This window comes from Anolis carolinensis, chromosome 4 (genome assembly GCF_035594765.1).
Source record: "Anolis carolinensis isolate JA03-04 chromosome 4, rAnoCar3.1.pri, whole genome shotgun sequence".
Classification (NCBI taxonomy): Eukaryota; Metazoa; Chordata; class Lepidosauria; order Squamata; family Dactyloidae; genus Anolis; species Anolis carolinensis.
In genome coordinates, this window is record NC_085844.1 from 161,546,342 (window position 1) to 161,564,345 (window position 18,004).

Here is an 18,004-nt window from a genome sequence, read left to right on the forward strand (position 1 = left end):
TGAATATAACATCAAAATAAGCAATTTTCATTAGTTTGTTCCACTGTAGTGATTGTCAAACCACATACACACACACAATTAGAAACATTCCATAACATCCATTGGCCAAAACACATGCCTCATCTCCATGCCAGTGCCACATTTCTTTTGATTTCTCACGTGCCTTCAAGTTGTTTTTGACATATGGAGACCCAACATGAATGTATTGCAGGGTTTTCTTGGCAAGATTTGTTTACTGCCTTCATCTTAGGCTGAGTGAGAGCAATTTCACCGAGGTCACCCAATGAAATTCCATGGCCCATGAAGATACCAAGCCTTGGTCTCTCAGAGTCCTAAGGCAGCACCTCAAATCATTATGCCACACTGGTTTTGTTCATAAAGAAATATAAATGTTTCCCACAATTTTGCATGAGCTGGAAGACTTTTTATGGCCTCTCTCTGAGAAGTGGATAACTTACCTTGGCCTCCCTTATGGCCTTTATATTGGAAGTTCTATTACAACCTTATCACATGAGGTACTTTTCAGAGGTATGCACTGGTTTGTCAATACTTTTGCGATGAAGCCCACTGGCTCCCATCCCACAACACAAAACAACTTTCGGCAGGGCTCTGTCACAAAAGTATTGACAAACTGGCCCATGTCACCATGGCAGCAATATGGGAGGATTCCCATGTTGCATTGGATCGGGAGGGGGGTGGCCGACGCTTTCCCCCATGGAATGGGGCAATGGGTGAGTTGGGCAATGTGGGACGACGGGTTCCACATGCCCCTGGCGGGCACCACTGCAATTGCATGCAGCAAGTCTGATGAAGTTGTATGTTGCACATTTCCAAGTAAAGGGTGCTGTGCTTCCATACCTGATGAAAAAAAGTCCTACCATAATGTGCCCAAGACAAGCACATAATAACCAACAGCACCATAGCCAATTCCATAACCAATAAGTTACAGGTGCCCAGATACAATTACTTTGGTGATATAGCAAACTAGCATTCCTATACCCTTTACTTCTTTTTTCCCCTCCTATTTAAGCTAATTGATTCATGGTGTTGGCATAAAATAAGAATAAAAGATTCAATTGTATGCTGATCAGACCTACCCAACAATAGTTCATATAAATATGCCATTGATTAAATTATTTACAGTTAATTGGTAATTATTATAATACCGAAAATATATACATAACTGTATTTGCATTTAATTCTTGTGTAACTCTGATGAACTGAACCACTCAAAAATGAGTTATTACTCATTCTTGGTTATACAGTATTTCTAAACTTACTGATTTGAAATTTGAAGAAACTAATGACATGAAAATGATCATTTAACAGAGTAATGATCTATATTACCTCAAAGTAAAACGCCTTTCTGAACAGATTAGGGTGGGAGCTGGAATATGTTAATCTTTTGCCTGTTCAATGTCACATCACAGCCACGGTAATTCAACTAATCTAGCAGGAGTAATAAAAATGAAATTTCTAACTGAACAGCAATTGGAATTATTGAATGAGTCCATTTTCACATTTCATTTCTGTGGGTGATAGATCACATCTGCAATCATAGTCTGAAATTATGACATAATTGTCATTATGCTAAGCAACAAATTTGTGAGAGGTTCTCTACCTGTTCATTCTTTCTCTCAATCTTTGTGTATGTGTGTCCTTTATTTATGTGTGACTGCAAATGATTCTATCAAAGGTGCTCATTTGTCTGCTTGCTTTCTAGTCTTCGTTATGCAGACAGGTTACATATGTAGCAACCAAATACGTTTGGTAATTCGTATATACTTTCATTATAGTGGAATAAATTAAGAACTTGCCCTCTACAAAAAGAAAGGAAGGAAGGAAGGATGGAAGGGAGGGAGGGAGGGAGGGAGGGAGGGACTCTGATCTGAGTGGGCAAATTAATACACTTTGACACCACTTTAACTGCCCTGGCTCAATGCTATGGAATCTTGACATTTGTAGCTTGGGAAGGCACCAGCACTCTTTGGCAGAAAAATATAAAGGCCTTGTAGAAGTACAGCTCCCATGATTCCATGGTAGTGAATATGCTGCTGGACTTATATCAATTCTAAACTGTACATCCATGCTGAGTTGAAATGATGTGGAGAGGATGTAAAAGGAATTGAATAGGGGAAGGGAATACCAGGCACAAAGTCCAATTGTGATGGATGGAGTATTAGGGGAGTATTAGGCATGGCTTCTGAACTTCTTCCTGGCTGAGAGTTAATTGTGGGGAAGGCTGCTTTTAGTCTACTCACCTCCTCTGCTTTGGAAGCTGTGTTGCAAGAGGACCTGGCATTTCAGGGGCAGGTGAATCAACTTGCTGCTGCTGTGACTGTTTTGCAGGCTCAACAACCACCACCAGCAATACCGCTAGCCCTGCCACCACTATCTGCAGCTTTACATAGACCAGTGGTTCCCAACCTCTGAGCCTCCAGATGTTTTGGACTTCAGCTCCCACAGTTCCTAACAGCTGGTAAGATGGCTGGGATTTCTGGGAGCTGAAGTCCAAAACAACTGGAGGCCCAAAGGTTGGGAACCACTGACCTAGGCCTAAGTACTCTGATGCCCCACCTGTCATGCTTTCACCCTTGAGAGTTGCCATATATACTCGAGTATAAGCCGACCCAAATATAACCTGAGGCACCTAATTTTACCACCAAAAAATGGGATAACTTATTGACCTGAGTATAAGCCAAGGGTGGGAAATGAAGCAGCTACTGATAAATTTCAAAATAAAAATAGATACCAATAAAATTACATTAATAGAGGCATCAGTAGGTTAAATAATGTATATATATATATACATATGGATACAGGTACATGGGGCCGGGTTGTGGCACAGCTGGCTAGTAACCAGCTGCAATAAATCACTACTGACTGCGAAGTCATGAGTTCGAAGCCCGGGTCGGGTTAAGCCCCCAACCATTAAATAGCCCAGCTTGCTGTTTACCTAAGCAGCCTGAAAGACAGTTGCATCTGTCAACTAGGAAATGTAGGTATGCTTTATGCGGGAGGCTAATTTAACTAATTTACGACACCATAAAACTGCCAGCGGACGTGGAAACGAATGAGGAAGTACAGTACTCGATGTCACTAGTGGACGGTGAAGCAACAGCTACCCCTGTGGCCGGAATCGAGCATACCTTCATGAAGCTGGAAATGTTAAATTACCTCTCTGTGTGTTTATACTGTATGTTGTTTGTCTGATGGCATTGAATGTGTGCCATATATATATATGCATTGTAATCCGCCCTGAGTCCCCTTTGGGGTGAGAAGGGTGGAATATAAATACTATAAATAAATAAATAAATAAATAAATCTATATGTATATAGGATTTGCAAAGACTTGCAAACATATGAAGGGAAACTTCATGTATAAAATTAATGTATATAGATACAGATATCTACATAGGGATTGCAAATGCATGCAGGGGGTTAATGCCTATATATCAGTAGGAGAGTTTAACAAATATTTCAGGGGGAAATGCTTTTATAAGATTAATGGAGATATATTTTTCTTCTTCCTAACTTGCAAGGGCGTCTTTCCCATTTCCAAACATTTCCTTGGTTAAAAGCGAGGGAGGCTTTGGAAAACACACTGATAAGGGAGGGTAAGAGAGAAATATGTCATATATTATAAGCAATGGCCTTGGCCTTGACCCCATTATAAGTTGAGGGAGGCTTTTTCAGCTCAAAAAAAGGGCTGAAAAACTCGGCTTATCTTTGAGTATATACAGTAATTGTCCAAGGTCATAGCACACCCACCTGAGCAGATATCTAATAACAGCCCAGTCCTCCCTAACTTCAGCTAGAGTAGAGTTATCCAAACATATGTTGGTGGCACACTTTTGGACATGTATCATTTCGGGCCACATCTACACTGCCATTATAAAATCCAGATTATTTGCTTTGAACTGGATTATATGACAGTGTAGACTCATATAATCCAGTTCAAAGAAGATAATGCAGTGTAGAAGGGGCGTCAGTTTTATTAGCAAACAAGAAGTTAAACCAACCCCTCATTTTTTTCATGTCAATAAAAGTGACAATAATGACAAAGTTATGTTCCTGGCTTGAAAGTGTGTGTTCCTGTTTGATTGTGTAGTGCTGACTTGAACAGAAGTGGTCCTACCCCATTAACTTTATTTGTGTGGCAGAAACTTCATTAAACATGTGGATCACAAAGTTTCTCTGGCCAAGACAAAGTTGTCATACTGTGGTCAATGCTGTACATCCTTTCATAATAAGAGCAATTAGGAACAGACATTTTAAACCCAGGAACAGCACCCTGTTGTTGCATACCACAACTACATGACCAAATCTGTCTGCACAGATGGCCAAACAACAAGGTCAAATAATAGTGACAAACTTCTGTTCCTGCTTCTAGTTCCTATGGCTGCCTGATTAATCTGACATTAGGTACCAGAGTCCCTCTGGGGCAGATTTGTGTCTTATACCCCCATTCACAGAGAATTTGTCTATCTCAGATGAAGAAAAAGATGAAGTCAAGCCCTCCCTCAGCAGTTCAGCCTAATGAACAATCAAGCACTCCTCCAGTTCAGCAAGAAGGAGAGCTGGAGGGAAAACATCCAAGACCACAGAAGAAATTATTAATAAAGCATTTGCTACAGACTCCTGAATTTGGCAAAATCTATGCATCCAAAGCTGTGAGATATGAACTCTAAATACTATTGGGCATGTGGCTTTGGGCTGAGCTCAGTCTCATTGAAAACAAGCTAGCATCTCCCAGTTGGATACTGAAAGCAATTCCACCAGATGATTTTTGTTCCTTGAGTTCTTCACAACTCTCATTGGAGCAGATGAGATGTAAACAGGGTATATGGGAGAGACAAAATAGGGCACTACATTTCACTGGGATTTTTTTTTTCGTGTCTGGAGCTACTTGAGAAACTGCAAGTCGCTTCTGGTGTAAGAGAATTGGCTGTCTACAAGGACGTTGCCCAGGGGATGCCCGGATGTTTTGATGTTTTTACCATCCTTGTGGCTTTTCTCATGTCCCTGCATGGAGCTGGAGCTGATAGAGAAAGCTCATCCGCGCTCTCCCCGGGTGGGATTCGAACCTGGCAGCTTGCAGATCAGCAGCCCAACCTTCAAGTCACAAGGCTTTAACCCACTACTCCACCGGGGATGTAGAAGGCATACACGGATCAGATGCAGAGGCTGGATCAGGAATTACATTTCACAGGGTGAATGAGGTGTAAATGGGTCAGATGGGGGAGGCTCTCCCTTTACTTCTTCTCAGTCTCTTTCGTCACCTCATTTCAAAATATAATAGTTTGACCAAGAATAATCCAGTGCAGTAATCATGTGGCACACTCCCTTTTGTCCCAATGTAACATCTAAAGCAGAGATTGTGTGGCTGTCAATACACATTGGATTGGCTTTATAATGTGCTAATATGATGTTAACAGGATTAAAAATGACTAAAATAATGCACATTAGCACTGATTCATATTTTTATGCAGATGACGCCTCGGGCACAAATAAAGACACAGACATTATAACTGTATAAATTATAAATAAAAACATTATACCCCTAACCAAACTACCCTGACCATTCAAGAAGCAAAATGAAGCATACCAAAACTTTCAGACTCAGGTTTTGGGCTGATATTCTATAGTACTAAAAATGAATCTTGGGTCCATAAATGCTTACCTAGTTCAAGATCTCTTATCCCCATGTACATTTCAAGAAGATCATCGACTTTTTTGATAGCCTTTTCTTCAACATCTGAAGGCTTTAGAAAAACAAAACCATAAATATAAAAAGTAACCTTCAAAATGTACATTATTGACTATTCAGACTGAATCCATTTTGCTTTGCTCAAGTTGCTAAAACTGGATAAAACATTAGACAAAAAAGGATCTCATGTGACACAGAGCTGGAAATAGATTAACAATTATATGGGGAATAATACATAGCAGAGATTGCATTTTCATAAGCCCTACTGATGAGCTTACTCCTCCTATCTCTCTTCTTTGGTTTTCTTTTGTTTTTCTTCCCATTATGGAGAATGAATTGTGCTGTGCAAAAAATTAGCTTACATAAGCTCCAGGGGGTCCTTTTGGTGCCATTATATAGGGGGAAATAAGACACGATCCTATTGAGCGCACAGGAGGAGCAGTGGTTTGAGGGTTGGACAGTAACTCTGGAGACTTCTCTTCAAATCCCTGCTCAACCATGAAACACATTGGGTTACCTTGGGCAAGTCTCACCCTAACAATTTCTGTGTGTAAGTTTTATGCTGAAGTTTCCCATCCTACACTTTAACATCCACAAATGAAGCAGTTGGGTCAGTTCTAATATAGCTATCCTTGTAAAGCATAGTCTGCCAATGTGTTGCTTCCTATCTTAAATCATAGTTTCTGCATGCTATCTGAACCACAATACTGGTTTAAAGGTTTCTAAAACCAGGAGTTCTGTTCCATATCCCCAGAAGTCAAAATCATAATGGAGAAACTTACCATTTCTTCCACTGTAGCAGGTCCTTTGTTTCTCAGTCGAAGAGTTTCTCTGCCTCTGGAGATTTTCCCTTCTACAAAAGCTCCACCCTTTAATCTTGGCTCAATCATATCTGTAGTAGAAATTAATTGTGGAATTTGAAATGTTGTTCAAAAATAATTATCATTTTAGGTATTGCGCAAAGGAAATGAAAAATGGGTTCACAAGTTATATTCTAATTATTGATCCATCAAAACAAATATCTAAACTTAATTTACCAAGTAAAATGTTCAGAATTACTGTTCTCAACTTTATATTTCAAATTGCATGGATTTTTTAGGGTAATATCAAACAGGACAGTTTTACTTTATCTGAAAACATACACAAAAGGAAACTAAAAGTATACAGTAATTGATTATGAATTCATGTCACTCACCAAATGATTTCATTGGTTCTATTAATTTTAGCATAAATGTCTGTCCCTTTTCCAAGTCCTTTAAAATTTTAGCCACTTCATAATGACGACAGCCAATTATGCTTTTTCCATTGATAGATTCTATGTGGTCGCCAACACATATAACTTTTATTTGGTCAATAAGGCTGCCTGCTTTAATTCTCTGTTGGATGAAAAGGTGTTATATTAGTTGTGAGGAACTAAAGAAACAAAAAAAACTGTTTGCAGTTGGGTTTAACTGTTTATAAGGGGCTAGCCTGGAAATTGATGTTTGGGAGAAAAAGTATTTGTTCTATCTGTTTGTGGATGCTGTTGGTTTTCCCCCAGGTTTGTGGATTTTTGGTATTCTGATCTGTCTCCTGAACTTTTGGAACCCTGGAACCTTGAATCTCTGGACTGACTATTGACTACGGTATAGGTTCTTGATTCTTGAACTTTAACCATTGAACTCTCAGTGTTTGACTACTGGATTGAACATTTTGGCTATGATGTTCTCCAGAACCTGCACTGGTGTTTGCTATCAGTCATTGTTTTATATTCTGTGGCTGAATGCTATCTTTATGTTTTGTATTTAGACTATGAAAAGTAAGTCCTGCTTTAATTAAACAGTTCGACACAAGCTGGGTGATTGTTTTGGTTCATCTCTGCCTGCGTACTGGCAGAGTCCTGGCTTTATGATAACGCTTGCTTTAAACATCTTTAAAATTAGTGGTGGATTATGAAAAATACCTACCTTCAGCTGTGCTGAAACCTATTCCCCATTTTCCAACTATTACCCATACAAATGGCTTCCCCTATTTACTTCAACTTCATTCCAATCCTGATGTAAATTCAGAGCCACCTGTAAATCCAGCTACTAGCCCCTGTTATTTAGACCATATTTCTGAATGACAAATTCTTGAGGAAATTTCACTGATTCAATAGATCTACTCTATTCGGGACTTAAATTGAATTTAAACCTAAACTGTTTTTAAATGCTATGCTCATTTTATTAATGCACTAGGATGAGTTGAACTTGTTAGCCACCACCTTATTCCTATTGATTTCAATGATTCTACATTAGTTAGGACTAAATCTCTATTTAACACAAATGTATTATGTCTGGGTCCTTAGAATGATTTCTTTAATAGACTGTGTCTAGAGGACAACACTGGTATGGATTGATTTCTGAACAATAAATCCTATGATCTGCAATTGGAAAAGATACATATATTTAACCTAGGTGACAGATTAAGGAAAATCATGATAGTTATCTTAAAATATCTGAAGGGCAGAATACATTTTCTGTATTGTTCATGAGACCAAGACTCTTTTCAGTGAAATATAAAACATGATGTACGTTTCTATGCAATAAAATATTGAAGCACACAATCTCCTCCAGCTGCACTCTGAGGTGACAACTTTCTGCTAAAAATGTGAACTAAACAACTCACTGATGTACCAAATATTCGCCTAATTGTTCACTTTTAAAATTGCAAAATAATGTAGGCTAATGAAAATGGCATATGAAACAAAATCAGTAAATCAAGCAGTAAATTGGAGGCATTGACAACTGATCACATACCAGATAAGAATGCCACATATGTAAAAGTTATGCTTACTGAACTTCACTTGCACAACAGTGAAATGAATGCAATAGCTAAAAAACTATAACCATATAAGTAAGGATATTTATTTATAAGGCATTTCATTGACTTATTTAATTTATATCACATTTTCTCACAACAAATTAATACAAAGCATATCGTAAAAACTATTAATACAAAGGTTTTTAGATAATTATATAAGTAATTCTGCTAAAATTCTACTAAAATGCACAAAATTAAAACATTTTAAGCCAATAGCTAAAAGATTTCAGCCCTTATCTCCCATTTATGTCATGTTTGTAATACCCCACATTCACACCATACTTTTTTGAGTGTAGATTGATTTCCATAGTGTGATTCTACACCGTTTTTAGTGTCACAAACATTCATTTAAATAATTTTGTTATTCCGTTTCTGCCCAGACATTTCACACACTCATCATCTTTACCTTTATGAAGGCACATCCATTTCCATTGTCAGTAATGGTAAGCCCGAGTGAGTCCTCAGATTTGAAAACTTGCACTTCCTTTTTTATTCCTTTTATGTGAGCAAATATAAAGTCTTCGAGACCAATCTGAACTCCTAAGAGCTTGTCCATATCAATTTTGTGAGTATTCAAAGTGCAAAACATTATCTACAAGAAAAGGGGGGAAATGTATGTTATTCACTTTTTTCATAAACAGCTATTCGCAATAGATAACTTTGCATCAGGTTGCTTCAGGTTTGCCGGAGTGTCAACAGAACAGACGTCCTCCCAAAGCATTGAGAAGATCTCGGAAATGTTATAAAATAGCTAAAGGGTTACTATAGCCATTACTTTAAAAATGAAAATACATTAACCATAAGTATAATGGAAGTATGTATTAGTAACACTCAATTGGTGCATCCTTTTTCAAAAAGCTTTTAATTTTTCAAGCCATTAAATTAGAAAAATGACCTCACAAATAGCTTCCGCTAAGGCTAAATACAATTTTTTGCAATAAGGAATATTTATTTATCGTGGCAGAAGTGAACCGAAGGTACAGTTGTAATGTATTTAAAAACACAAAGTTAAAAACACACAAAGTTAAAAACTTGGCATTATACCAGAAGCAACTTGCAGCAATAAGGAGTAAGCGTGTATCATTGTGAGCTCAGCTGCAACTGAAGCTCAATTTAGTAATGACAACACAGACAGAATTTCCTGGAAGAAATGAGGCTCAACATTTATTGGTTACAACTAAAGAGACTTGGCACCAGCATGCTCTGGATCCAATACCAATCAACCCTCCTGAAAACTTAGGTGCTGAGTATGGCAACCAGTTCACCCAGGCCACATCCAGGAATGACAGGCATCTGATTCCACGGGGACAGAAACATTACATGGTTACTCTGCCACACAAACTGGGCATAATCCTGTTTCTCACAAGAGGATCCCTAACTACATCTGAAGGGCACCCATATACTCATCTTCTCGCAAGTAAATCAGAAATCATGCTAAAACCACGCAAAATTCTGAAGATGTCCTGAAACAAAACTAGCAAACACATTGGTGTTCAAGGAAAAATTACATAGAATAGAATCACAAAGTTGGAAGAGACCAAGGGCTGGTCCAACAATGAGGCGAATTAAGCGGTCGCTTCGGGTACAAAACATACAGGGGCGCAGTCGAGACTGCTTTTTCTGTTGATTTCTTGTAAAACATGATGTTTTGGTGCCTAATTTGTAAAATCTTAATGTAATTTGATGTTTAATAGGCGTTTCCTTAATCCCTCCTTATTACCCAACGTTTTCGCTTATCCAACGCTTTTATTTTTCAGTGATTGGTTTTGGGGGGGGGGAGGGCAAAATTCTGTTCGCCTACACTTGAAAAATACCTAGGGCCGGTTCTGAGAGACCACAAGGGGCATCCAGTCCATTATTACGACCTTGTTACAACAAAAAAAGTATTTTTCAAAGGTGCCCACTAACACAATTAAAACAACTAATTTATTTCAATGTAAGTTTTCATGGGCCTTAGCCCTTTTTTCATTGGCATGGCCTGCATACAGCAAAAGCTTTTGCTGAAATAGTCCGTAAAGGGGACACAGAACTCCTTCTTTCTTCTTTGGAGGTTTTTAAGCAGAGACAGGACGGCCTTCTATCAGGAGTGCCTTGACTGTGCTTTCCTGCATGGCAGGGGGTTGGGCTGGATGATCCTTATGGTCTCTTCCAACTCTAGGATTCTGTGATACTATTCCCTTTGTTCTGTTGTTTGACCTGCCTCCAGGCTCAAGTATTTGCTAGGCTTTAACAATACAATTTTTTTTACAATTTTTTTAATTGTCCCTTTGTTATGTTGTTTGACCTGCCTCCAGGCTCAAGTATTTGCTAGGCCCCATGTCCTATATGATATTTCTATACCTAATGCCATGCCTATAAATTAGTAGCTGAATGCAGTGAGTCATAGGATGATGTCAAAACATTTCTATATCACCCCCTTTTATAACTCATCTTTGAATAATTTTGTGAGGATCTTTATTACTGTTCTTGTGGCGATCAAATTCAAGAGTTCATTACCTCCAAAGTCACAGTATAAAAACACAAATCATAGAATCATAGAAGTAGGAAAATTTTATCTGGATATCCTATGCAGATGGACAAGTAAGTCATAGTATGCATTTTGGAAGGTATGCAACAACTACAGAAAAAATATATACCAGTGTTTCTATCAAAACTAAGAAGAAAGGGAAAAAGGGAAAGGAAATGTTGCAGCATATTTTCTGTTCTGTCACGCGCTGGGCCTGTGATTGATTGTCTATTATATAGGACGTACACTTTACGCCCAGCGGGAAACCAGGGTGCCTAAAGAAAGGTTGTTGAGGAATTTCCCTGAAAAGATGGCCTTTGAGTCTTTTAAAGAAATAACAAAGTCTTTATTGACGAACAAATAATAAATCTTCAAGGAGTCTTGTCCCCAAGGGACAGGCGATTGGCTTTGAATAACTGTGAAAACCCTCTTATAACCTCTCCCAGGCTATCTATTATCTGGGCCTAGCTGGTCTGGGACCCACTGCCGACTCCAAGTGCATCTGGGTGTCGAGTGGACCTACCAGCCAAGGCTTGCAGATGTTTCTGTGCTGTTGTTCTGTATCCCCGGATGGTCTTTATCCCTGGTGTTCTTGAAATATGAAGCTTTTTATGGGACGAGCTGGTCTACGTCCTATAGATGAGCTTCCTAAGTGAGACTAACTTAAAAAATGGCTCCTTCCCTCCCAGAGCCCTGAACAAGGGGCGGAACCAAACTTAATGGTGATTGACAGGTGGCCTGACCTATGATTGCAAACATTTGCAGCAAGAAAATAAAGTTGAAGTTTCTGGTACAGCTGTACCAGCACATTTTCATATGAGCTTTTGTGGATATAATCCACTTATTTGGATCTAGAACACAGTGGGACAGAATGGTACAGCATCTGAAAAAGCAAATTTGTATCCATGAAAGCTCATGCAAAAATAAAAGAACATTTAGTCTTAAAGATGTTGCCACATTTGTTTTTCCTTTTTTCTTTTCCTTCTCTTTCCTTCCTTTTATTTATCCTATGAAAGGCTAATATTGCCACCTCTTTGAAAACAAATACGTTTAGTCTTAGAGATGTTGTCACATTTGTTTTTCTGTATTTCTTTTTTCCTCCTCTTTCCTTCTTCCTATTTATCATGTGAAAGGCTAATATAGCCACCTCTTTGACAACTAATGCATTTCAATGCGACAAAAGAGCAGCATATGTAATGTTACTTAGAATGAATACAATGTCCTGAAGAAGCCACCCATAACTGAGTGGTGACTGCTAGCCTATCACTGATCAGTTATAGATGTCGTTCTATCAACTCTTCTTAAAAGTAACTTTACGAACTCTGTTAAAAAGTACTGCCACATTGTCTGACCGTGTTAAAATGTAAACACGTCTCTGCTGTTATTGAAAGTAAACTTTCAACCAAGGACTTTCATCTGTAATAAACTTTGTACTTCCCGGAGTGACTCATAAAAAGTGTGAGTGGTTTTAGATTTTACTTGTGAGGAAGGACCTGGCAAAACCATCTCAGAGTCCAGGCACTCCTCAAGTTGGAAAAACTGACTTACAAACGACTTGTAGGGAATGAGACAACAGGAAGTGAGAGAAATCGACCCCTAGAGAAGGAAGTTCACCCCTGAAAGAGTTATTATGGGGGAAAGGTGTCTCCACAGAAGCTTTACCACCACCACCCAATCCTTGTTTGCACAACAAGCATGTTTTTTTCAAAATCCAATTATCACAGGGACAGAAATTGAGGTGAAATCTGAAGAGAGGCACAGACAACAAAACAAACACCACAGGGATGTTAGCCCTTCCCTATGCTATCCAAAGCTAAAAATATATATTTTGGCTGTAGTTACACTTAAAAATTGTACCTGTTCTGACTTACACAAATTCAAAGTACGAAAAAATCTACAGGACTTCTTAAAGTTGAATGAATTTATGACAGTATAAACTGTAAACTATTATACAACCAGGGGTGAGAATAAGACCCTAATGAAGAACAATTATAATTGTTTCTTGGTGTAATTTATACCATGCTTTTGTCTCAACACAGGACTTCTCTAATTGAATAAGATTGCAGAGAAGTCAGCTATAGCAGAGCATTTGATGAACCAATGTGAACACAGAATACTATTTGAGAACACAGAAATGCTGGACCACTCTGACAACCATCAAGTCTACATCAGACTACACAGAGAAGCCACTGAAATCCACAGATACATAAGTCTCCTGTAGCAGACCATCATAACGAGTGCCCAACCCTGCATATAATCTGTGGACGCATATGCGCTGCAGCATTAATGCAATCTGACACTCCTTTAATTGCCATAGCCCAATGGAATTGGGCAAATTTATAATTTATTGAGGCACCAGTACTTTTTGGTAGAAAAGGCAAAATTCCCATGATTCCATAGCAATGAACCATAAGAGTTGAAGTGGTGTCAAACTGCATTATTTCTACAGTGTAAATCTTCCCTGTGGTGCTAGACAACTAGGTACTTTGGGAGCAAGTGAAAATTATCCCTGAGAATTTTCCTAATGACAGGCTTAAAGTGGAGTTTGCTTTCTGCCCCTGTGGCTAAATGGGTGGCTCCATATCTTTTGCAGACAATACACCTCTGGCCCTACACTGTGTTCAAGCCAGAGATGAAGACAACTTGCAATGACCCACAAAAAGCTATTTCTGACAACTGTCAGATTTAGTGACTGCAGCAAGATAAACTATGGTACCTTTATCAGTGCCTTCTGAGCCAGCATCTGCAGTGAAATGAAGCAGTTCCAATAGACCAATTCCAGGAGGATCTGAACCCCTAACAGCCTTAATAGGGTTGTGCCTGAAAATTGATGGTTGGCTGGAAAGTCACCAACATACCTCTTGATCTGTGATGCTCTATAGCATGTCTACCGCGTTTCCTGACCGCCACACCCTGGTTTTCTCCAGTTGTCAGGAACCACAGGGGAAAGAATATATGCATCTGGGTGGGGATCAGCCCTGACTACCAGTGTAAGAAAAGGATGACTGGTGATAGGCAAGTCTCGGTTTGGACAGGAATTTGGATCCAAGACAGTAGACAACTCAGAGGCTCTGAGTCCCAGCAAGTATAAACCTGATTAAGAAGTGATCTGTCCATGACAACAAAACAGTACAAAATAATTTCATTCCTAAATCACTGTCACCCCTCCTAGTACAATGGAATATGCCCAGCAACATGAATGAAACCAGAAACCATTTGAGACAGACCTATGAGTGACGGGCCCGAGGGGGTGAGCGAGCAAGCGAGGATGGTGGTGTAAGCAAGTCCTAATGTGAGTATATACTCGCATTGGAATCAAACTGTTTGCAGAGTAGGCGTGTTTAAAACTTAGATCTGATCCACATTTAAAAAACTCAAAAAAAAACTGAAAAAAGGACTACAATCCACCTGATGAAGACTCTTTTGAGTTGAAACCGGTTGTGGTTTGGAGTCTACTATCCATAATAAAGAAACAAGAACAATCATTATATACAGTAGAGTCTCACTTATCCAACATAAACAGGCCGGCAGAACGTTGGATAAGCGAATATGTTGGATAATAAGGAGGGATTAAGGAAAAGCCTATTAAACATCAAATTAGGTTATGATTTTACAAATTAAGCACCAAAACTTGACAGAAAAAGTAGTTCAATACGCAGTAATGCTATGTAGTAATTACTGTATTTATGAATTTAGCACCAAAATATCACGATGTTTTGAAAACATTGACTACAAAAATGCGTTGGATAATCCAGAACGTTGGATAAGTGAGTGTTGGATAAGTAAGACTCTATTGTATTTATATTCCGCCCTTCTCACCCCGAAGGGGACTCAGGGCGGATCACATTGCACATATAAGGAGTAAATTCATCCTTCAAGAGAAAAATATTGTTTTTAATGTGAATGTAACAGTCCTTTGTTTGATTGTTTAGCAATGCCTTTTGTATCTGTTTTCATATTGATGTATTGAACTAAATTTAGGTTTAATGATTTCTGTATTACTGTAATAGTGGATACTTGTCTTTGTAGTTCCAGGGAACCCATTTTCTTTTCTTTTTTTTTGTAAGCAAGTCCTAAGCCATGTGGTAGCCTCAGCATGGATGCTGAAGTTCCTCAGCACCAGAAAATACAATGCCACCACTGAGATCAACCCAGCTAGCTGGTTGAGAAGCGAAATGAGTATACCAACAGAATCCCTAGTCTGTCCTGGTCTCCATCTTCAAATAAACACACTCAAACCCTGAAGACTGAGGAACCTTCTATACTTAACTAAAACCTAAGCGGAAGTGGGTTTTAGAAACCTGCTTCCTCTTGGACTTCGGTCCCCACCCCCTCCCATAACTACAGGCTCTCCCTCGAGGTGGCTAAATGCCATCCCAGGTCAACCAAAGGTTGATCCAGGATGGCAGCCAGCCAAACCCAGCCCTCCCCCACCAAAAATGCTTGCCGGGAGGGGCGGGGCCTTGCTGGCAATGCAGGATCCTCTTCATGGTCCTCTTGATATTTGAATATGATGCGTCAAGAGATGGGAAGGGGGAGGGAAATCCCTTCTCCCCCACACCGCGTGACATGCCATTTTTGTACATCAGGCATACTCTGCAGAGTGGCCTGCACCACCAGCAGTAAGTTGGGGGGAAGAGGAGATTTCTCTTCCTCCCCCCACCTCCTTACACATCATTTTCAAGGGTCATAAGGACTGTGAAGAAGGGCCTGTACTGCTGGCAACCCCCCCCCCCAAATTGGTAGGTATTTTAGCTGGGGGGATGGGGGGGCAGAGGAAGCGGGTGGGTGCCTTCCAGGAGCTCGAAGAACCAAGATGGCTGTTGGGATTGACTCCAGGGACCGCGTTCTGCAATCCCGGGGGTCAATCCTCATAGGCTGAACACCTCAACAGATCCAGATCTTTCAGTAAGGTCCAGATCTGTTGGGGTGTTCTATTAATCTGAAGTAAACTGGAAAAACACAGTTTACTTTGGATTAATCTGGATTTGCCTGAAGTATCATTTGGACACCTCAGGTAATCCCATTAACTATCATGGGTTTTGAACCTGTGTAAAAGGGCCCTGAGGCATAAGATGCCTGGTCAGAGGAGTATGATCCCAAAGCCACTCCACCTCCCTGTTCGCCAGGTCTTGTCTGCTGTTGTACAGAGATTGCTGCAGTGCAAAGATGAGGGAATGGCTACTGTTTTGCCATTCATAGACCTGGCATTAAGCAACATTAAGAAACATGAGATGATACGACTCCATTTAGATCTGTAACTAGACAGCACATACAGACTTCAACCTCCATCTCAGATAGTTTTATGCTATCTCCTTTTGAAAAGGTATCAGTCAATCTAGGACTTTGATCATTCTTTTTTCTTCTTGTTTGCTAGAGTATCAATTTCTATGTAAGATAGCAATCCCAGTGTAACAAAACATTGGTGTTTTGTTCTGCATTCCCAAGAAATTCAAATTTCAAACATGTTTGGCACCAAAACAGTAGCACAAAAATAAAATATAATATAGTTATATGTATGTCCCAACATAAGGGCATGCTCTTCTATTTTTAGTAGTTTAATCATTGAATAAAGGGAATTATACATATTTTAATAAATCAATCAGTCCCAATGTTCACATGACACATAATGTCACAATTTTATTTTTAAGAAATGTCTTACGGTGAATAAGAAAGTATGGAAGTGAATTTCTCTCCATCTTAATTAACATTTTGCTCCTCCTGCCAGCAGTAAAAACAGACCAGAGACTCTCTGGCCAGAATTTACTCAGGGAGTATTCTTATATAAGTCAGGCTACACATGTGCAGGCAAACCATTATGCACCAGATGTATTTTGCTCATAGTAGCAGAAGCAGAGCTGAGCAAACAGCATGTTAATCTGTATCTTGTCTTTACAGATTATGCAGTTTGGTTGTGTTGTGATTTCACATTGTAGATATGAATATATATTCTGCACTATGGTTATACATTATGCTTGTGCATTTTCCATTGTGCAACGGCACCAAGTCATTGACATGTGTTGCTATTCTGCATGTGGACTATGTAGAGCTGCTGTAGTGTATATCTGCATGTGGGCATTAACATTACACTAAGGGAAAGATGGATTGAGGACAATGTCTACAGTTTGTTTAAAGGGCTATCTGAAACCAAATGTCTGGCTCATTCGACTCCTAACAAATTAGAATAATAAATTAGGATTTTGTCTTGGTTCATGTTGGAGGAAGCATGAATTGGCCCTATAAAATCTCTGGCTGGTATTTTGAATTGGAGAATTCCATGCTACAGTTACGGATATGTAATTGCTGCATAGTCATTGCCCACCTTAACAGCCAGAAGTAGTGTTGGGTGAATGCAGTCAATTCAGCTTCAGATTACACTGCCCTTCCTATTTCTTGTCACACCCTTCCTCTCTGATGGGAACAGGCTAGAAACATCCTTCCCTTTGCACCCTGATCAGCCGTTGAACAGACCTCCTTCACCCAGTGCAGTAGTGTGGCCAGGAGATATTCTGTAGTTATATACTACGTAGAAACACCTTGAAGACACACAGTAACAACAGTCAGAATATCTGTTAATTCTACTATCAATGAAAACAAGGTCAGAGTTTCCTTGTGGAAAGAAAAACCAGGATATAAATAAACATAATAACAATAATTACAAAACTGTACAGAGAGAGAATAAACAACCAATGCAAATAAATGTGTTTAGAAATAAAAACAATTGTATCCCTTTCATAAAGATGTCTATTTTGCTTTAAATTATTGGTACATGTGGTAATGTTATGTTTGGCTGAGTGAATTCAATGAATAACTGGATCATCTGCTCTTCCCAACATTAATAAAAATCACACAGTTTATGAAAAAATTAAGTTCACTAAAATTTCTTCCATATTAGTCTAAAGAAGCATGAGATCTTATAATACAGCACCTTGGGCGTTGCTGATTAT

The 18,004-nt window shown here is 39.1% G+C and overlaps 1 protein-coding gene across 1 annotated transcript in view; it reads right to left on the reverse strand.

The window, feature by feature from the left end:
* Nucleotides 1-18,004, reverse strand: part of gipc2 (GIPC PDZ domain containing family member 2) — a 32,245-nt gene that overhangs the window by 3,305 nt on the left and 10,936 nt on the right. The window contains exons 2-5 of the mRNA XM_003223081.4: nucleotides 8,958-9,143; nucleotides 6,906-7,086; nucleotides 6,493-6,602; nucleotides 5,684-5,765 (exon numbers count right to left, since the gene is read on the reverse strand). Coding sequence (XP_003223129.1) covers nucleotides 5,684-5,765; nucleotides 6,493-6,602; nucleotides 6,906-7,086; nucleotides 8,958-9,143 — 559 coding nt within the window. The remainder of the gene's footprint in view (nucleotides 1-5,683; nucleotides 5,766-6,492; nucleotides 6,603-6,905; nucleotides 7,087-8,957; nucleotides 9,144-18,004) is intronic.